At 43.2% G+C, this 22,674-nt stretch overlaps 1 protein-coding gene across 3 annotated transcripts in view; it reads left to right on the plus strand.

The window, feature by feature from the left end:
• MCC (MCC regulator of WNT signaling pathway) overlaps nt 1-22,674 on the plus strand; it is a 702,540-nt gene that overhangs the window by 652,665 nt on the left and 27,201 nt on the right. For all 3 annotated transcript variants that reach the window (XM_029571531.1, XM_029571538.1, XM_029571544.1), the window contains one exon: nt 7,322-7,528. In XM_029571531.1, the coding sequence (XP_029427391.1) occupies nt 7,322-7,528 (207 nt within the window). The remainder of the gene's footprint in view (nt 1-7,321; nt 7,529-22,674) is intronic.

Here is a 22,674-nt window from a genome sequence, read left to right on the forward strand (position 1 = left end):
TATGTCTTCCTACAAAGTTTTGTTTTTTTTTCTTCTTCTTTTCCATGTCCCCTTTTTTTCATTTTCCATCTTTGAATTCCCCTTCCCAGATGGCACGCTGGCCCGAGAGCAGGAGGGGCACCTCCTCCTAGGGGTACCTTCCATACTCCTCTTTAGTCAGCAGGGGCTGGTCCTGATAGTGGTATCCCAACTTTCCTTCCCCGCCAGGCTTGAGTGCCCTGCATCCACAGCACACCCAGGCCTGACTGGACCCTCACAGAGGGCGGCTCCAAACTTGTGTCCTCTGCACCGCAGTGCACACGAGTCCTGGTTTCAGGACTGAGGTGTTTTAAATAACATCACAGTCAGCCTCCTTATCCAAGGTAAGCTTTAATAAAGCCGGGAAGTGGATAACAAATTCAGAAGCAGATTTGGTTTGCTCTGCACATCTAACTGATGTTGCCTTGAAGTCGAAACGTTATGCATTATACCTCAATCTCCTGTTGGTAGAAATAGCTGTTGGGATACAAAGAGAGAAAACAAAAATCACCAAACTCATTATAACATTTTAAAATCAGGAAAGGCAGCCATTTTATAGAGGCTTGAATGGAAAAGTGACAACTGAGTAGCTCAAGGAAGAACAGAATTAGTTTGTCACTGCATTGCAGAGAGAGCAACATCTTTAAGCTCAAGCTTTGTACCTGTGCCACTTGGAGAAAATGCACTAAAGCTTGATGGATTGAAGTGGAATGAATCTATCTTATTCACTGCAGCTACTACCATGCTTAATGCACTCAGTTTGTCAATTACCCAGAAGAATTCCTGACACCATTGCAAGGAATTACATTGGAAGATGTAGATTATGCAGATCTAGTTGGCTAGAATGCAGTAAATCTCTCTAAAATAGAAACTGTAAACTCATACAGACAACATTTGGATGCATTTCTTTCCTTGATGATTTAATCCCGCCTGTGGACTGAGCTTACTGCCATAAATGTGTATTTTTTCCCGACACGTCGCCCTGCTCTTGGGGCTTTCGGAGCTCCTCAGAACCTTTCCCTTCTGAGGCTTTAGCACCAAGTGTCCTTATTTGCAGCTACCTAGATTTTATCCTCCATTTTTAATCCCTGCCGTTGCCCTGTCTAAGCCAACCATTGGATTACAATGACACCTGTCTGATCGAGAGGCAGCCTGTACCTTCCAAGTACACCTTTCAGCCGGTCTGTGTGGCTCCAGTTAGGATTCCTTCCCTCCTAGAGCCCTTGAATGTTGTCTCCAAGGCACCCCTATCCTTGTTTGCCCAAGCAGAGGTAGTCAGGGGATCAAATTCAGGACTCTAGCTTGTCAGCACACAGCACTGCTGCTGGGCCATTATGCTGGGAGCACTGAGAGGAGAGATCACCTTTCTGGTGACTGAAAGGAATCAGTAAGTTTTGCTTGGGAAATTTTTTTAAAAGCATTGGGGAGAAGTAAACTATTAGGGTATATTATTTAGTGTGTTTGTGCTTTTAATAGTCAATAAGGCAGCTAATAAACAGAAGTTATTGTGTTTGTATTTCCCAACCCTCCCACCCCTCACCCATCCACCCCTAACTCATCCTTTAATTTACAGGCAGGTACCACTTTCACACACACAAAAAAAAAAATCAGCCTTTTAACTTCACAAATTCCCCACACCTTATTGAGAGTTTGATCATTCCCCTGTAGGCCACTAATGAATACACTAATACATTTAAAGGATGCTAATTAGACACATTCCTACTCCCATAGCAACCTAAAACTTAACTAGGAACTGAACAAATTTGAGATGAAGGCAGCAATCAGCAAGAGGGGGGCCTCCCAGTCTTTTGCATAGAGTGTCACATGTATGATTTTGTACCCACCGGTGAGAAATTGTACGTGTGGATCCGATGCAAAGAGCTCCTGTCTCTGAGAATGAGTCCGATCTCTGGAGGCTAGAGTGACAGACCTGGAGGAGCTGAGGCAGACAGAGAGGTATATAGATGAGACCTTCAGGGACATAGTAGCCAAGTCCCAACTTCAGACTGACAGCCCTGGTGCTGTCTTGGAGGAAGGTCGTCTCATGATCGGAGAGCATCAACCTAGTGCAGCAGGAAAGGATCCTGTAGCAAGACCTGCTCTCCAGGTGAGGCATTGTCCTTTTGCACGGAGGATGTGTCTCCAAGGGCTACAGCCCAGGAGGGAAGGGTTAGGTCGGCCTCAGTGCTAACCTTTAAAAAGGCGACAGCAGCTTTTAAACTAGAACAAAGGGGAAAGCCGACAATCGCTCAGCAGCGCATGGTTCGGAGGGAGGTATCTTCAAAGGATACTAATGATGCATTAGAATTAGGGCATCCCAACAGAGAGGTTCCAATAATAAGAAAAGTAGTCCAAGTGCCTATAATTAAAAACTCACCTGAGCTAAAAAATTCCAATTTGTCCCTATCAATTAAAAAGCAAAATGAAAATACAAACAAAAAAACACACTATTAAATGTTTGTTTGCTAATGCCAGAAGTCTAAGAAATAAGATGTGAGAATTAGAATATATAGCAGTGAATGATGACATACCTAATTGGCATCTGAGACATATGAAAGGAGGATAACCAAAGGGACAGTGCCATACCGGGATACAAATTATATCGCAATGACAGAGAGGAGCATCTGGGAAACGGGGTGACGCTTTATGTCCATGGTGGCATAGAGACCAACAGGATGAAGATGCTGCATGAGACTAAATGCACAATCGAATCTTTATGGGTAGAAATCCCTTATGTGTTGGGGAAGACTATAGTGATAGGAGTATACTACCGTCCACCTGGTCAAGATGGTGCGACAGACAGTGAAATGCTAAGAGAAATTAGGGAAGCTAACCAAATTGATAGTGCAGTAATAATGGGAGATTTCAATTACCCCAATATTGACTGGGTAAATATAACATCGGGACACGCTAGAGAGATAAAATTCCTGGATGGAATAAATGACAGTTTTATGGAGCAATTGGTTCAGGAACCGACAGAGGGTGCAATTTTAGATCTAATTCTCAGTGGAGCACAGGATTTGGTGAGAGCGGTAACAGTGGTGGGGCCGCTTGGCAATAGTGATCATAATATGATTAAATTTGAATTAATGACTGGAAGGGGTAGAGTAAGCAAATCCTCAGCTCTAGTGCTAAACTTTCAAAAGGGAAACTTGATAAAATGAGAAAAATAGTTAGAAAAAAACTGAAAGGAGCAGCTACAAAGGTAAAAAAGTGTGCAAGAGGCATGGACATTGTTAAAAAAAAAAAAAAAAAAAAAAGTACCATCCTAGAAGCAGTGTCCAGATGTATTCCACACATTAAAAAGGTGGAAAGAAGGCAAAACGATTATCGGCATGGTTAAAAGGTGCAGTGAAAGAGGCTATTTTATCCAAAAGATCCCTTCTTTCAAAAATTGGAAGAAGGATCCAACAAAAGAAAATAGGATAAAGCATAAGCGTTGGCAAGTTAAATGTAAGACACTGATAAGCAGGCTAAGAGAAAATTTGAAAAAGAAGTTGGCTGTAGAGGCAAAAACTCACAGTAAAAACTTTTAAAAATATATCCGAAACAGAAAGCCTGCGACGGAGTCAGTTGGACCATTAGGTGATCGAGGGGTTAAAGGGGCACTTAGAGAAGATCATGGAAAGATTTAAAGATTTCTTTGCTTCGGTGTTTACTGAAGAGGATGTTGGGGAGCTACCCATTCTGAAGAAGGTTTTCATGGGTAATGATTCAGATGGACTGAATCAAATCACGGTAAACTTAGAAGATGTGGTAGGCCTGATTGACAAACTGAAGAGAAGTAAATCACCTGGACCAAATGGTATACACCCCAGTGTTCTGAATGAACTCAAAAATGAAATTTCTGATCTATTAATTTGTAACCTATCATTAAAATCATCCATTGTACCTGAAAACTGGAGGGTGGCTAATATAACCCCAATATTTAAAAAGGGCTCCAGAGGCGATCCGGGAAACTACAAACCAGTTAGTCTGACTTCAGTGGCAGGAAAAATAGTGGAAAGTGTTCTAAAGATCAAAATCACAGAACATATAGAAAGACATGGTTTAATGGAACAAAGTCGGCATGGCTTTACTCAAGGCAAGTCTTGCCTCACAAATCTGCTTCATTTTTTTGAAGGGGTTAATAAACGTAGATAAAGGTGAACAGGTAAATGTAGTGTATTTGGATTTTCAGAAGGCATTTGACAAAGTTCCTCATGAGATGCTTCTAGGAAAATTAAAAAGTCATGGGATAGGTGGAAATGTCCTTTCATGGATTACAAATTGGTTAAAAGACAGGAAACAGAGTAAGATTAAATGGACAATTTTCTCAGTGGAAGGGAGTGGGCAGTGAGTGCCTCAGGGATCTGTACTGGGACCTGTGCTTTTCAATATATTTATAAATAATCAAATTTGCAGACGACACAAAATTATTCAGAGTAGTTAAATCACAAGCGGATTGTGATAAATTGCAGGAGGACCTTGTGAGACTGGAAAATTGGGCATCCAAATGGCAGATGAAATTTAATGTGGATAAATGCAAGGTAATGCATATAGGGAAAAATAACCCATGCTATAGTTACACGATGTTAGGTTCCATATTAGGAGCTACCATCCAGGAAAGAGATCTAGGTGTCATGGTGGATAATACATTGAAATCATCGGCTCAGTGTGCTGCGCAGTCAAAAAAGTAAACAATGTTAGGAATTATTAGGAAGAGAATGGCGAATAAAACGGAAAATGTCATACACCTCTTTTTTGCTCCATGGTGAGACTGCACCTTGAATACTGTGTACAATTCTGATCACTGCATCTCAAAAAAGATATAGTTGCAATGGAGAAGGTACAGAGAAGGGGGACCAAAACAATAAAGGGTTGGATCAGCTCCCCATATGGGGAAAGACTAAAGAGGTTTGTACTGTTCAGCTTGGAGAAGAGATGGGTGAGGGGGGATATGATAGAGGTATTTAAAATCATGAGAGGTCTAGAAACGGGTAGATGTGAATTGGTTACTCTTTCGGATAATAGAAGGACTAGGGGGCACTCCATGAAGTTAGCATGTAGCACATTTAAAACTAATTGGAGAAAGTTCTTTTTCACTCAACGCACAATTAAACTCTAGAATTTGTTGCCGGGGATGTGATTAATGCAGTTAGTGTAGCTGGGTTTAAAAAAGTTTTGGATAAGGTCTTGGAGGAGACGTCCATTACCTGCTATTAATCAAGTTGACTTAGAAAATAGCCACTGCTATTACTAGCATCAGTAGCATGGACTAGACTTAGTGTTTGGGTACTTGCCAGGTACTTATAGCCTGGATTGGCCACTGTTGGAAACAGGATGCTGAGCTTGATGGACCCTTGGTCTGACCCAGTATTGTATATTCTTATGTTCTTATCTTTCATAGAAATCTTTCATTCCTCCACAAGGGCCTCTCTTTTTTTATTGGGGTGGGGGGGGAGAGTTACTTTCCAGATCTATTCAGTTTTATTTTAAGATTCTACAAACGTCCATAGGGAATCTGTTTATCAAGTATATCACAGTGTATGCTATATATTGTAGGTGTAGGTTACTCGTCTTACTGATTTCATTGGTCCAGAAGTTTTATATTTATTTATTTTAAAAAATGTATAGTCTACACTCATGGAGGATAACAATAAAAACATACATTATTTAATACAATTCCAAACATATGTATTTAAAGTTTTCATTTGTGCTGCCTTTGGTGAAAACAGATGTGCGATATTTTTTCCCCCGAATCCTTTGCTCATTGAAGTTAGACCTTAACAGATGACGAAAGGCATGTACTGAAATTCCCAGGCAACTGGAGCAACTGTTAGTGTAAACCTACTCTGGTCTCTGCACTGTCACATCTGGCCTTCATTCTAAGGCTCATGCGAATGGTGCCCCGTGTGTTGCCAAGAAATTAAATTGTTTTTCTGTAGCATAGCACTGCCTTGACTTTGTAGAAATGAGGCACACTGCAGAACACTTGTAAGGAAGCTTCGTGTGCTTATGTCAGCTTTGGAAAAGTGCATTCCCCTTAGGGAACCACTGGAAGTTTGCAAATATCAGTAGTCAAGAGTTCAGGTTCTTGCAGTCAACGTTCTAAGAGGTTGGAGTGGGAGGATAGTGCAACAGAACGCAACCCGTATGGCACTCAGCAAGGTACATAAGCCACTAACTGAGTCCAGGACACGTTCAAGTGGCATCTTCTACCTTTGCAACTGAGATCTAGTTTCTTTCTGTTCTTTATTGCTCTTCTTTGTTAAAGTGGCCTTCTGATCGCGTAAAGTCACCCAGCAAAAAATTTGGATTGCCTGCATATAACTTATCTTGATGCCTAAATCACTTATTTTGCACATTTATTTACTGCCCAGTGAAACATACAACAAGCCTGAGGATGCGTTTCCCAGAAGCTGAAATCCCCAATCAACATCGTTCAACTGTCTGATGATATCTGTTCCTGAGCATGGGATCTCAATGCGGTGACTTAGATCACTCGAGGGGGCCACTTTAACTGCTGTAGTGCCCCAAATGGCTCCTGAGCCTTGTGTCGTGCAGCACTGTTCTGTACTGAAAAGTGCCTTACAGTGTCCTGCTGGGAAACCCTCCCCTGAAGTATACCCACTCTGAGCCCTGCTCACCAGAAAAATGGGGCTTTTGAGCACAGGAATGTGGCACTTCCATACTAGCATCTGGTGGTTCAGCCCTGCAAAAGGCAGACTGCACTGCTACTAGGGAACTCTCGGGGAAAATGATACAAGTTCTGCTAACCCAAAAGCAACAGGCTAGAATAGGAGCAATTTGAAAGACAATATTTTGTTTACGCACATTACAAAAGAGTAAAAATCTTGTAATCGGAGCTTGAAAATCTGTTTTATCTGCTGACTGTTTTGGGGGTGAATCCATGTGAAGGCATGTTTGCTTTCGATGTTTGATTTATACAGTAGTTTATTTTTCAAACGTCTGCCTCAGTATTTGTTCACTTTTTTTTTTTTGATTGCAAGAAATAATTTTCTTTAAAACAAGCTCCCAGCACTTTGACATTTTTCTCTGTATGAATGCCAACAGTTGCGGCTACATAATCCAGCCTGCGTCAAGTTGGTTTCTTGTTTGGAGACTGCGAATGAATTAAGAATGCTTTTTAGTAATTCCTAAACCAAAGATCACTGTGCAAGTTAAAATTTAGTCTAATCGTGGCAGGAAGCCAGCTGCTGTTTTGTTTTCTGCATGAGACCAGTCCCCCTTTTTGCCTTGCTGGCCTGGAGGATGAGGCAACTCTCTCTCTCTCTCTCTCTCTCTCTCCTTTCCTTCACAGGAAGAGATGGCTGAGCTCAAGGCCCAACTCTACCTGCTGGAGAAAGAGAAGAAAGCCCTGGAGCTGAAGCTGAGCACGCGAGACGCACAAGAGCAGGCCTACCTGGTCCACATCGAGCACCTGAAGTCTGAGGTGGAGGAGCAGAAGGAGCAAAGGATGAGATCGCTCAGCTCCACCAGCAGCAGCAGCAAGGAGAAAACGGGCAAGGTGAGGCCCTCCTGCGGGCGCCGCTGTGGGTGAAGCTGAGCTAGCGCGTCATCCAGGCGGAAGGGGCACGCCTTCCGGGGGAAGCAGAGGCGTGGTGCTTCAGCTTTCTCATTAGTTTAAAGGTTAAATAGGATTTGTAAACTGTAAAGGTAAGCAGCCAGAAATACAGTTCAAGGGAAAAAAAAAAAAAAAAGCTCAGAAATACTCCTTTAGATAATGTCACCCAGAGCCGGTAAAACATTTTTTTCACTGCCGCCAATAATCTGTTTTGCATAATCTGATGAGTGCCAGTTTTCAGCCATACCCTCAGTGCTGAAGAAAGGCTGAAACTTTAACCGGCTATTTTAAGATGAAAATGAACCTGAATTTAGCTGGCTGAAAATAGAGGGGGCCAATATTCAGCCTCGGAGCGGCTAGTTAACTTAGCCGGATATAGCTTTCCTGGTAACTTAATGGGGATGTTCAGGGACGCGGCCCCACCACTAAATGTACCCAACTGTCTTAAAATTAGCCAGATAGGACTATCTGGCTAACTTTAAGACAGCCCTACGGCGCGACCAAAGTTAGCTGCATAGGTTAAGCAGCTAACACCGAATAACTTATGCAGCTATCTCTAGCGCACCCATGGAACAGTCCCGATTTTATATGGCTAAATTCTAGCTGCTTATGGCTTCAAATATTGCTGCTTTGCCATTTAGATGGGTAACTTATCAGTTATCCATATATAAATGGATTCTGAATATTGGCCTCTAAGACTGCCTTTTGTGCTCCGACCCCAGGAGCAGTTCTGGGGCCACCCATTTTTAAGCGGCTAAATCTAGGCGCCAGAATTAACCTCTGTGAGGGGTAACATTTTCACACTTCTGCATCTAGCCAGGTAAATCCTTTGGTAGCCAGCTCGATCCTGCTAAAAATAAGCCCCAGTTTTTTGGTCTGTGTGTGTGTGTCCATCGCGCTCAGCCTTTTTCCAAGTGTCCTTGGCACTGTTAATTCTGCTGTGCAAACATCTCTGTAGCCATTGATGAAATGATTAGGAGTTATAAATAAACCTTTTTTTTTTTTTTTTTTTTTTTTTAAATACCACTTTGGAAAATGTTATGTCTGACTATGGGAGTAATATTCAGTTACTTGGCTAGATTACAAAGTTAACTGGATAAACTTAGCTGGCTAACTTTGACAGTATATTTAGTGGTGCATTCATATCACTGAATATTCCCAAGCTTTGACAACTCTACAGCACAGCTAGAGTTAGCTTGATAAGTTATCTGGCTGACTCTGAATATCTGAATTAGCTGAATAAGTTAGCCAGCTAACAACTATGCCCTGGAACACCCCTAATCAATCTGGCTAAATTTCAAATGGATAATAAGTTATATGGCTAAAATATAGCCAGATAAATTGGGAAATATTCAAAAGTCTGCATTTAGCCATATAACTGCTAAATCTTGACACCTATATGACTATTCCTGAACCTTCATCAGTTTTAAGCCATTCCCTCCTTACAACTTCCATATGTCTTTAAATAATCCTTCAGTGATAAGCCATACATTCTGTATTTAAATATTTGTCTCTGACAAAACAGCAAGGAAGGCTGCTTAATAAAGCCGTGGGAGCAGAGATACACAATAAGCAGCCAAATGTCCAATCTGTATTAATTTATTGTGTAGAGATATATAATGCAAATGAGCCCGACTCTAGCCGAGTTTCGCCCTCCTTCAGTAGGGCTGCATCGGGGGCTAAAAACATACAATAAATGTCAATAAATAATAAAATAAATTAAAAACTAATAAAAACATATACTAAACATTTAAAGTGAACATATAAAATGGTAACATGGAGATATGTCATGTAAACATAAAAACAGAATAAAAATTGTGATAAATGTTTGTGATAAAAGCATAAAAGTGAATACTGCCTTTAACTACAAACATTTAGAGAGACCATATAAATTAGTGCATGAATATATCTAAATTGAACATAAAACAGCAGAATAAAAATAAAATATGATAAATACATAAAAGTGAATATTGCCTTTACCTACAACAAAAAATTTATGTAACTTATATATCTGTGCTGTTAATGCAAATAATATTGGCTCCAATTAAAATAAAAATATAAAAATATATGTCATAAGTAACTTAAGTCTATAAAACAAAATGCTCACCACACCTGTGAAATGTGTCCAGAGGAAACAAAAAAAGGGGGGATGTATAGAAAAAAGTGTGCACTGTGTAAATATGAAAGAATATCGCTTACTATTTGCATATATCAATTCTATATCTTCATCAATTTATATGTATAAATTATGAACGATACCTATGGAGGTAATATGACAACAGTAAATGTTACCATTAAAATATGCAAGAGACAGAATTATTGTGTCAATGAATCAAACAAGAGAACAGGTCTATAATTAGGTATACTACAATAGTAAACACAATAAACTGAAATCTTTAGTGTTATTGCTTGAGCTAGTAGTTTTGGAGACTAATATTATGAAACAATATTATGAGAAGATTACAACAATCACTCTTAAACTTATACCCCATATGCATGTGTGAAGTGCACTCAAAACAATTTCTACCAATATCAATAACTCAAAGGCAGAAAAGTGTAAGAATTATTAAGCCAAAAAAACCAGAATATGCCAATTCGGGCTGTCAAACTTTGGCGTGAGTGTTTACCACTGATACATCCAACTTATAAAAAAAAGTCGGAACGCATTTTAAAACTTATTTAAAAATCACTTAAATAAGCATATATACTATTTAAGTGATTTTTAAATAACTTTTCTGCCTTTGAGTTATTGATATTGGTAGAAATTGTTTTGAGTGCACTTCACACATGCATACGGGGGGTATAAGTTTAAATGTGATTATTTTAATCTTCTCATAATATTGTTTCATAATATTAGTCTCCAAAACTACTAGCTCAAGCAATAACACTAAAGATTTCAGTTTATTGTGTTTACTATTGTAGTATACCTAATTATAGACCTGTTCTCTTGTTTGATTCATTGACACAATAATTCTGTCTCTTGCATATTTTAATGGTAACATTTACTGTTGTCATATTACCTCCATAGGTATCGTTCATAATTTATACATATAAATTGATGAAGATATAGAATTGATATATGCAAATAGTAAGCGATATTCTTTCATATTTACACAGTGCACACTCTCTTTTTTTCTATACATCCCCCCTTTTTTCCCCCCTTTTTTTGTTTCCTCTGGACACATTTCACAGGTGTGGTGAGCATTTTGTTTTATAGACTTAAGTTACTTATGACATATATATTTTTATATTTTTATTTTTTTTGGAGCCAATATTATTTGCATTAACAGCACAGATATATAAGTTACATAAATTTTTTGTTGTAGGTAAAGGCAATATTCACTTTTATGTATTTATCATATTTTATTTTTATTCTGCTGTTTTATGCTCACATTAGATATATTCATACTCTAATTTATATGGTCTCTCTAAATGTTTGTAGTTAAAGGCAGTATTCACTTTTATGCTTTTATCACATTATAAACATTTATCACAATTTGTATTCTGTTTTTATGTTTACATGACATATCTCCATGTTACCATTTTATATGTTCACTTTAAATGTTTGTTTAGTATATGTTTTTATTAGTTTTTAATTTATTTTAATATTATTTATTGTCATTCATTGTATGTTTTTAGCCCCGATGCAGCCCTACTGAAGGAGGGCGAAACTCGGCTAGAGTCGGGCTCATTTGCATTATATATCTCTACACAATAAATTAATACAGATTGGACATTTGGCTGCTTATTTTAAATATTTGTCTACATGAGTAGCGTACAGGGTTGTCAGTCGTAAAGTGTCACTTGTATGCCGTGTTAGGGTTCATGGCCTCGCAGGGTTTCAAAGTAGGGATGTGAATCGCTTATCTGACGATTGAAAATATCGGACGATATTTTCAATCTCGTCAGATATTGGGGGGTCCCCCGATAGCGATAGGAAACCCCACAATTAATTTCATGGGGTTCTCTTATTGTTTTAGGGGGAGGGGCAGGAAAAAAAGGGCACTCAAAAATGACCCCCCCCCCCCCAAACATTTTTTCAAAGTACCTGGTGGTCCAGCAGGGGTCCCGGGAGCGATCTCCCACTCACGGGCCGTCGGCTGCCACTAATCAAAATGGCGCCAATGGTCCTTTGCCCTTACCATGTGACAGGGGCCCCTGTCATGTGGCAGGAGCACTGGATGGCCTGCGCCCTTTTTAAAGATGGCGCCGGCCATCCATTGCTACTACTATGTGACAGGGGCCGGCCAATGGCATGGATACCCCTGTCACATGGTAAGGGCAAAGGGCCATCTGTGCCATTTTGTTTACTGGCAGCCGACAGCCCGAGAGTGGGAGATCGCTCCCGGGAACCCCCACTGGACCACCAGGTACTTTAAAAAAAAGTTTGGGGGCGTCGGGAGGGTGGGGGATTCGAAATAATTAAATTTAAAGGGTCGGGGTGGGTTGGGTTTTTTTTTTGGCACAAGACAGCCAATTAAAACCGGTAAGAACCGCAGGAACAAAGATTTCCCACTGTTTTTACCCGAACTCGATACTGGAAACAAGTCCGGTACCAATTCACATCCCTAGTTCGTGGCATGGAAGTCTCCACCTAGTAACAAGGTAGATGACTGCAAGTAAGAACCAAATGGCCTGCCCAGTCTCACCAGCTGTTCCCATCTACACTGCCCCAGCCAAAGACATACCCCAGCTGTCAGCCTCACAGACTTGACTACCTGTGGGATATCGTTCTTTATCCCAGTCATTTTTGTTGTCTTTGCTTTTTGTTTCTCTACCATTCTGGGTAGATGAGCATACAAGCTCATATTTAATCCCATTCCTCCCATCATATGTTTTTACTCAGCCTTTCAATCCTGCTCTTACCAATGCCTTGTATGGGGCTAATTTTCAGCTGTATTAAGTCTCCAGGTGCTCTTCACTGATTTATCAAAGGGAAAATACACATATACTTTTCACTTTGAAAATTATAAAAAAAATAATAACATCCACACAATTCTGCCTGCTATTCAATGCATGCAGTTTTTCTGAGAGAATTTAAAATTAAAAAGTACATGCCTAAGCCCCAACCCCACCCAGACTCCACCCTCTGGAACTCCTCTTTCCTATGCATATAAAAATAAGTGCATAAAGTATGTTTGTACGTAATTTTAAGCACATAGTGATCATACAATTATGTCCGTGGGGAAAACATTACTTTCTCAAAGGACAAGCAGGATGGTAGTCCTCGCACATGGGTGACATCATCAGATGAATCCCGGCACAGAAAACTTATATCAAAGTTTCTAGAACTTTGAGCCTCATTGAGCATGCTCAGCATTCATTATATCAGGTGGGGTCCCCTTCAGTCTCTTCTTTTCCACAGAGCCTGTCATTTCGAGGTCGGGTGAGAATCTCAATTTTTATGACTTTTGGCCTACTTGGCCCGTTTTTGAAAAACTTCATTTTTGCAAGACTTTTCTTTGCCTCAGTCTGGTGACAGGGGGTCCCCCCAGTTCTCCCTTTAGTGTCCTAGATAGGGTTTTCAGGGGTTACGGTTAAGTTTATTTTTGCTTCAGTATCACCAAGATGGGAGTGCGCTCGGTGCCTGATGGCCACTCCCATCAATTTTGACAGCACGTCCCTTTTATTTTGTGACAGCATGGGATTTAAGTGATGCCCCTGTTGTACGAAGGGGCATCACTTAAATCCTGTCTATCACAGACCCCCATGATACATGTGTCTTCTGCCTTGGGGCAATGCATGACGTCTGGGATTGCAGCAACTCTATGCGCCCAGATGACCCCAAAGGGGGACATAAGATCCAACCCAATAAGATGGAGCACCTCTTCGGGCTGGAGAAGACCAAGTCATCAGCATCAAGGGACCTTGGCTGGAAGGGGACACCGGAGACCAGCCATCTTCGGGCTTCTCCAAGTCGAGGATGTTGGGTTTCTCGTCATCTACTTCGGCACCAGGGAAGGACCATGTCGAGCATAGAGGGAAGCCAAAGAAGCATTGGCATAGGTCCCCATTGATGCATGGGGAAGCACAGACTCTATCGTTCCAATGCCAACCACCTAACCTTCTCTTGGTTCTGAAGAGGATCTGGCCACACCTCTGTCCCAGCCTGTATTGGCATCAGCAATTTTTGCAGAGAAACTTGAGGTGGGTGCAGCTGGCCATCAAGAAGGTGATGTGGGGCATAGACACCACAGCCCCGATAACGCTGGCACTGTCTTCTTAAGCTGTTGCTAAAATCTCTGCTTTCACTCATCAGCATGTTACCGACACAGCTGGCATCTGCTTCTGGAATGGCATTGATGCCCTGTGGTGCACCGCTATCTCTCTCTGTCTATGCGTTCGTCGTTGCCAGTTCCTCAAAGGAAGATGCTTCACCAAAACCGGCAAAGGCATCAGGGCCCATGGCCCCCATGTCCAGCTCAATCAGTATCTGCACCACTAGGCGAAAGCAGAGCGCCCGGGGCCCCATCACCAGTCGATGACAGTGGGGATGAGGGTACCTATGACCCTGGAGGGATGACTCATAGCCTCCGACAATGCTTCTGATGGTCTGTCCTCAGATTCATCTCCTCCAGAGGAGCAAAGGAAGTCCCCATCAGTGGATCTCTCCTTTTCAGGATTTGTCACGTTGATGGCAGAGGCCATCCTCTTTCGGTTGATGACTGAAGAGGATATCAGGCAGAAAATGCTAGATATCCTCCAGTTCATGGAGCCTCCCAAGGAAATTATGGCAGTCCCAGTAAACAAGATCCTTGTGGAGTTACTGTTGAGGATGTGGGTACACCCCCCTGACAGCACCTCCCTTGAATAAGAAGGCAGATGCAGACTATCTTGTCCAGAAGGCTTTCAGGTTCGACAAGCATCAGCTATCCCACTAATTGGTAATCGAATCCGTTATGAAGAAAGCCAAGCATTCTCTGACCCATTCCTTGGCATCCCCGTGGAAGGATAACAGAGAGGTGGATGCTCTTGGGAGGAAGGTGTTCCAAGGGGCTATGCTTATGCCCACATAGCTGCCTACCAGCTCTATATGAGCTAGTATATGCGGGACATTTGTAAGCAGGTGCAGATTGTTGCCAAGCAACTGCCTCACGAGCAAGACAAACTCCATTCGCTGGTGCATAAGGGCCTGAAGTGCAGAAAACACGAGGTCTGCTCAACATACAATGTTTTCGAAATGGCTTCAAGGGTCTCTGCAACATCAATTAGTGCTCGCAGAATTGCATGGCTCAGACCAGAGGTGCAGGAGCGACTTTTTGACATTGCCTTGCACCAGAGAGAATCTCTTCAAAGATGAGGTTAAGGACGGGGTGGCCCAAATTTGGGACCACCATTCGAACCTTCAGCAGCTCTCTGGACCCATTATCCTCATTTAGGAGTTTGGCGAGATCGGGGCCAAGGAAGTCCTTCTGCCCAAGGACATACTATCCTCCACCCTCTCGCTCCCATGAATCCCAGAGCTCTCACGGCTGTCCCAGCAGCACCCGCTGGCGCGTCAGTTAGCTCCAGGAACAGAGTATTGACTAAATTGTAGGGAGTGTAATCCAGCCCATCATGGGGTAATGGCGCTGCTGGTTGGGGGAAGGCTATGGTTCTTTGCGAACCAGTGGCCCAGTGTAACCTCAAAGCAGTGGATTCTGTCCATTGACTCTCAAGGTTATCGAATGCCCCACCAAATTGACACCCCCCCAACCACCACCACCACTGAGCCTGTTTTGGGGCCCAGTAGCACATCAGGAGGTGGTACTAATGGAGCTCTCCTCCCTCTTAACAGCCAGAGTGGTCAAACCTGTTCCACCAGGGCAAAGAGAGTGGGAATTTTCTTCCCGGTACTTCCTGATACCAAAGAAGACAGGAGGATTCTGTCCCATCCTAGACCTAAGGGCCTTGAATACATTCATCAAAAAAGGAAAGTTCAAGATGGTTTCCCTGGGCACATTGATCTCGTTTTTGCAAAAAAGGAGCTGGCTATGCTTCCTCCAGCTGAAGGACATGAACACTGACATCAAGATCTTCCCAACTCACCGGAAGTATCTCCAATTCAATGTGAGAAAACAGTACTTCCAGTATAGCTTGCTGCCCCACGTGTCTTTACGAAATGTCTGGCCATGGTGGCAGGGCACCTTCGCAGGCTGGGAGTTCACATTTTCCCTTATCTGGATGATTGGCTGGTCAAGAGCATCTCTTGGGCAGGGGCTGAGAGGTCCATGCACTCAGCCATCCAGGTGTTGGAGACACTAGGGTTCATCATCAACTACCCCAAGCCCCATTTCAGTCTGTCATCTCAATTGAACTTTATTGGAACCCTACTAGACAAGGCTCAGGCTAAAGCCTTCCTGCCTCAACAGTACTTGGGGTACTTGGGTACTTGCCAGGTTCTTGTGGCCTGGATTGGCCACTGTTGGAAACAGGATGCTGGGCTTGATGGACCCTTGGTCTGACCCAGTATGGATTTTTTTCTTATGTTCTTAAAGGACCATCAACCTAATGACCATCACAGCAGAGATTCAACAGAATCAGCAGGTGTCAGCTTGGCACATGTTGAGGATGTTGGGCCATATGGCCGTGACAGTTCATGTCACTCCCTTGACATGTTTATACATGTGAAAGACCCACTGGACCCTGAGGTTGCAGTGTCACCAGGACACACAGAATGTCCAGGATCACATCTGAGTCACCTTGCCTCTCCGGGTCTCTGTCCTGGTGTCAGGTAATTTCATATCTGGTACAGGGATCTCCTTTCAAAGTTCTCCTACCCAAATTGTCCTAACCACAGATGCGTCTACCCTTGGTTGGGGAGCTCATGTGGATGGGATCAGCACTCAGGGTCTCTGGTCTGCTCAGGAATGTCTCTATCAAATCAATTTCCTGATGCTCCAGGCAATTAGGTACATTCTATGGGCTTTCAGAAATCAGCTGTCCAACAGAGTTGTCCTGATCCAAACTGACATCAAAGTGTCACTGTGGTATGTCAACAAGCAAGGAGGTACAGGATCGTACCTCCTGTGCCAGGAAGTGGTTCAGATGTGGTCATGGGCCCTGTCCCATGGGATGGTGCTCAAGGCTATGAACCTGGCCAGAACGGAGAATGTAATGATAGACTGAGTTGTACCTTCAGACCCCACAAATGGTCTCTAGATCAAGATCTTCTGCCTCTGGGGAAGCCCGTATATGGATCTCTTCACAGCACTTTGGAACAGGAAGGTTCCTCAGTTCAGCTCCCTGTACAGGACATGCAGCAAACCAACCTCAGATGCTCTCACCCAGTATTGAGGCAAGGATCTTCCATACATGTATCCTCCAGCTCCGCTGGTAGCGAAGACTCTCTTGAAGCTTTGTGAGGACAAAGGGACTATGATCCTCATAATTTCTTATTGGCCGAGAGAGGTCTACATAAGAACATAACATAAAATATGCCATACTGGGACAGACCAAGGGTCCATCAAGCCCAGTATCCTGTTTCTAACAATGGCCAATCCAAGTCACAAGTACCTGGCAAGCACACAAGCATTAGATAGATCACAAGCTACTATTTCTTATTAATTACTATCATAGCAATTTATGGATTTATCCTTTAGGAACTTATCCAAAACCTTTTTTAAACCCAGTTACACTAACTGCTGTAACTACATCCTCTGGCAATAAATTCTAGAGCTTAACTATGTGCTAAGTGAAAAAGAATTTTCTTCAATTTGTTTTAAATGAGCTACTTGCTAACTTCATTGAGTGCCCCCTGGTCCTTCTATTATCTGAGAGAGTAAATAACCAATTTACATTAACTTGTTCAAGTCCTTTCATGATTTTGTAGACTTCTATCATATCCCCCCTCAGTCGTCTCTTCTCCAAACTGAACCTCATAGGGCAGCAATTCCATGCCCTTTATCGTTTTGGTCGCCCTTCTCTGCACTTTCACCAGTGCAGCTTATATCCTTTTTGAGATGTGGTGACCAGAATTCAAGGTGTGGTCTCACCATGGAGCAATACAGAGGCATTGTGACATCCTGCATTTTATTTTCCATTCCCTTCTTAATAAATCCTAACATTCAGATCGATACTCTAAAACCGCGGCAGAAAGAGTGCGGCATTGCCAGGCGCACCCTTCCTCCCCGCACGCACAGTTCTCTTGACCTAGCGCCTGATACTCTCTTCTAATTGCATGCAAATGCATGCCGCGGCTGTGAAGCGTTAGGGAAGGGTTAGGCCCGCGCAACCCATTTTACTGTATAGGCGCTTAATACAGCGCCCATACAGTAACCTGGGTGCGCTGGTACCTGTCATTTCAAATGTCATTTGAAATGACAGGCACCAGGAAGTGTAAAAAACAAAAAAACAAAAATATGTAAAAACCTGAATGTGTTAAAAAAAAAAAAATAAAATTTTTTAAATACCTGTCACTTTCCGAATTGTGCGGTCATCCAGGCAGCGGCGGGAGCCGGAGGGCCGCGTGGGTCCGGCCGGCGGCGGGAGCCGGGTGTTCGATCGAGGCCGCGGGCGGGTGGGCGCGTGTTCGAACGAGGCCGCGGGCGGGTGGGCGCCTGTTCATCCAGGCGGCGGGGACGGGTGGGCGCGCGTTGGTTTCAGGCGGGCGGCGGGATCCGGGGGGCGGGTGGGCGCGTGTTCAATCGAGGCCGCGGGCGGGTGGGCTCCTGTTCATCCAGGCGGCGGGGGCGGGTGGGCGCGCGTTGGTTTCAGGCGGGCGGCGTCAGGATCCGGGGGGCGGGTGGGCGCGTGTTCAATCTAGGCCGCGGGCCGGGTCGCACAGGCGCGCATTCATTCACTGCCGGTGGGGGCTGCCGGAGGCTGCTTTCGCCGCCGGCTCCCTCCGCCTGAATGAATGCGCGCCGGTGCGACCCGGCCCGCGGCCTAGATTGAACACGCGCCCACCCGCCCCCCGGATCCCGCCGCTGATGCCGCCGCCCGCCTGAAACCAACGTGCGCCCACCCGCCCCCGCCACCTGGATGAACACGCGCCCACCCGCCCGCGGCCTCGATTGAACACGTGCCCACCCGCCCGCGGCCTCGATCGAACACCCGGCTCCCGCCGCCGGCCGCCTGGACCCACGCGGCCCTCCGGCTCCCGCCGCTGCCTGGATGACCGCACGATTCGGAAAGTGACAGGTATTTAAAAATTATTTTTTTTCTGACAGGTTTTTATGTGTCCCACAGCATTACATTTTCTTGATCATCTCTGTATCGCTTTTTTTTTTATTGGTTTTTATTGTGTTTGAGTATCTTAAGTGGTGTCGATGGATTTCTTACAAGACTCACAGTCCTAACACCTACTAGGGGGAGGCGGTAAACTAACACGTTAAGGCCGCGGCAAAACAGCGGGTTACTAAGGAGATAATATCAGCGCCCGTTACAGTATCGGAGGGGAATAGCTAATTCCTTCATTATACAGCTAATTCGTTCATTTACACATCATATACATGCTGCGTGCGGAAAGGGTTATGTGTCTATTTTAAGAAGCGCTACGGACGCGTGAAACTGGAGACTGTATCGCTGGATCGCCTTACTCGTCTGTATTGTGCGCTCCCAGCACGTTACAGACGGGGAATCTTCAACCGCACGTTACTGTATCGACCTGATTGTTTGCTTTTTTTATTGCCACAGCACACTGGGCTGATGATTTCAATGTATAATCCACTATGACGCCTAGATCTTTCCTGGGTGGTAACTCCTAAAATAGAACCTAATATTGTGTAACTACAGCAAGGGTTATTTTTTCCTATATGAATCACTTTGCACTTGTCCACATTAAATTTCATCTGCCATTTGGAAGCCCAATCTTCTAGTCTCACAAGATCCTCTTGCAATTCATCTAGTTTCCACTCCTGCGAGAGTTGTCTATCGGGAAACCAATCAGTATGGGGGCTTCCCCAGATCTCATCACACAGGATCGAGGCAGGTTGCATCATCACAACCTCCAGATCCTGTTGCTCACAGCTTGGATGTTGGGAGGTTAATAATGCAACCACTCAATAGCTCAGAAGATGTGTCTCAGGTCCTGGTGGCTTTGAGAGAGCCTTCCACTAGAAAGTCCCATGGACTGAAGTAGAGGAGATTTTCCGTGTGAGCAGAAGGCCCTAGATCCTTTCTCCTGCTTCACACACAAATTGCTTGACTTCCTTCTACACCAGTGGTTCCCAAACCTGTCCTGAAGGACCCCTAGCCAGTCGGGTTTTCAGGATATCCACAATGAATATGCATGAGCTAAATTTGCATTGTACTGTCTCCATAGGATGCAGATTTTATGTCATGCATATTCATTGTGGATATCTGAAAACCCGACTGACCGGGGGTCCCCCAGGACAGGTTTGGATACCTCTGTTCCACACATACCAGAATCTGGTTTAAAGACCAACTTCGTTAAGAGTTCCTTTGAGTGCAGTTGGTGCATACCACCATAGTGTAGATGGGTATGCCCATCTCTGTACAACTTATAGTTCTATGTTTCAATCAGAGCCTGCTTTAGTTGAAGCCTCCCCTAAAGCATCCCGCTTAGTCTCGGGACCTCAATGTAGTGTTAGCTCAGCTGATGAAAGCTCCCTTTGAACAGCTGCGCTCCTGTAACCTGAAGTACCTGACCTGAAAGGTCATATTTTTGGTGGTGTTGATTTCAGCATTCAGGGTCTGCAAGCTCCAGACCTTAGTGTCTTATCCACCATACACTAAGTTTTTCAATGACAGGGTTGTCTTATATACACACCATAAGTTCCTGCCTAGGGTGATGACTGACTGCCATCTGAGCTAGTCAATTGTCTTGCCAGCATTCTTTCCCAGGCCCCATTCTCACCAAGGTAAACAAGCCCTACACAGTTTGGACTTGAAAAGAGCCTTAGACCTCAATCTGGAGCAGAAAGAATCCCATAGATAGTCCACCCAATTTTTTGTTTCTTTTGCTAGGAATAAATTGGGCATCGCCCTTGCCAAGCAGATGCTTTCCAATTGACTAGCAGACTGCATCTCCTATTATACCCAAGCGGGACTGCATCTTGATTGCCATGGCAGTGTCTGTGGCCCACTTAGGAGCAGTACCTACGAAGGAGATCAGCAGAGCTGCAATGTGGAGTTCTCTCCACACATTTACATCATATTATTTGGATAGGGATGGCAAATGCGATAATGGGTTTGGCCAATCTGTTCTTCGGAACTTGTTTGAAGTATAAAACCCAACTGTGCTCCCACCTAGGTCCCTTTGTGTTAAGGCTGCCTCCACCCACCCAGTTACCACCAATACCTGTTGTGCCTATTGGCAATTAATTTAGGTATTTTGTTTCCCTTTTTCATTGAGGGGGCAGCCTGTGGCTAGGGATTCACCCATGTGTAAGGACTACCATCCTGCTTGTCCTCTGAGAAAGCAAAGTTGCTTACCTGTAACAGATTTCTCCGAGGACAAAAGGATGTTAGTCCTTATGAAACCTGCCCATCACCACAAAGAGTTGGGTTTCCACTACGTGAGTTTCTTCTCCGTTTTTATTTTTATCCTTGAATTCTATATTATAAGGCTGAAGAGTGACCCCCCTGTGTGGACATGTGGTATAATGCATGCGGAGCATATTCAACGATACTCAGTCAAAGATCTAGAAACTTTGACTTAAGTTTTTCGTGCCAGGTTCCATCCAATGATATAATCCATGTGTGAGGACTAACATCCCTGCTGCCCTCTGAAAACACCTGTTACAGGTTAGCAACTCTGCTTTACCTACAGGAGTCACTTGGAAAATGACTCTCCCTGTGTGTTGCTTGCCTCCTTAAATTGTGTCATGGTATTAGTTTGCATACCTCTATCTCAGCTTGGAAATTCCAGCTCTGAATATTAATACAAGTGGCAGTTCCTTGTTTGAGAATAAATGATTTATCTGCACATTACTAGCCAGGTGCTGCTTCAGAAATGCCCTTCATATGAGCCGGAATCTTTCCACTCCTCCTCCTCTACCTAACTTGAAAGTAGCAGTTAGAAGACAGCTATAGCCTCTACTGCCCTTGTACACTTGTTCTCATGTGACAGGATCCTGCAGAGAGGGATCTAAAGGAACTCTAAGGACATGGGCTGAAGTAAAGATACATGGTGAGATTTTTAATGCAATAATTAATGGAAAAATCTGCTTTAGAGTCAATTGGAAAGCATAATTCCTTCAGACTGAGAACTTCCCTAGCATATTTTTTGTCCTCTGTTATTCTCTAGCATGTATTTCTTCAATTTTAAATTCCCCGTTTGTTATACTATACTTGGGGACATTCATTTTCAAAAAAATTTTTTTTCATTTTCCCTGGGTATTTCCATACTATAACCAAAAAAAAAATCATTGGAAAATGACTTTACTGGATTTTTTTCCTGTTTGTTATAACTCTCATTTTTTTCAATGATTTTTCTTCACTAATGATTTGAAATTCCCAGGAAAAATAAAAATAGAACTAGAGGCCTTTCTTTTCGGTTTTTATTATGCCTTCCTTGAAACAATTTCAACCTAAGGTGGTTTCATCAAGCATATAATAATCAAAATAAATCATATAAGTAATACACCAGGAAAATTAATACTGCATAAAAATACATAAAATATACATCAATATTCTAGAACAGACACTCAAAAAAAAAACCAAAAAAGCATGCAACTCTCTCTAGGGGGAATCGCATTGCAGTTAATTTAAACTTTATCAGCATGACCACTACACTTAACTGTCCACCTTGATAATTCTCCCACATACAAACTCTATGCAGCAATCCAAATAGCTACTCTAACTCCAAACCCCTCAGCTCCAGTTGCTTCCAAAAGAGCTCTCAAAGGGATGATCCTTCAGGAGCTACCTGGTCCCTCCCCTGGATGGCATCAATGGGGAAGGGACGTAGCCAGCAACTGAACTGATCTTTCTGAATGTCAAAGAGAATCTCTCATCGTATGATTTATTTATTTATTTAGAGAATTTTTTTTTATTTTTTTTTATATACCACGGCACGTACAGCACATCACCTCGGTTTACAGCAAACAATTCAGCAACAGGCTTTACAATAAGATATTAAACGGAGCAAAACATGCAGCATGCTTAACAGTCAACTTAGCAACTAGAACCATTTTTATTTATTT

The sequence above is a fragment of the Rhinatrema bivittatum genome, chromosome 1, assembly GCF_901001135.1.
Source record: "Rhinatrema bivittatum chromosome 1, aRhiBiv1.1, whole genome shotgun sequence".
NCBI lineage: Eukaryota > Metazoa > Chordata > Amphibia > Gymnophiona > Rhinatrematidae > Rhinatrema > Rhinatrema bivittatum.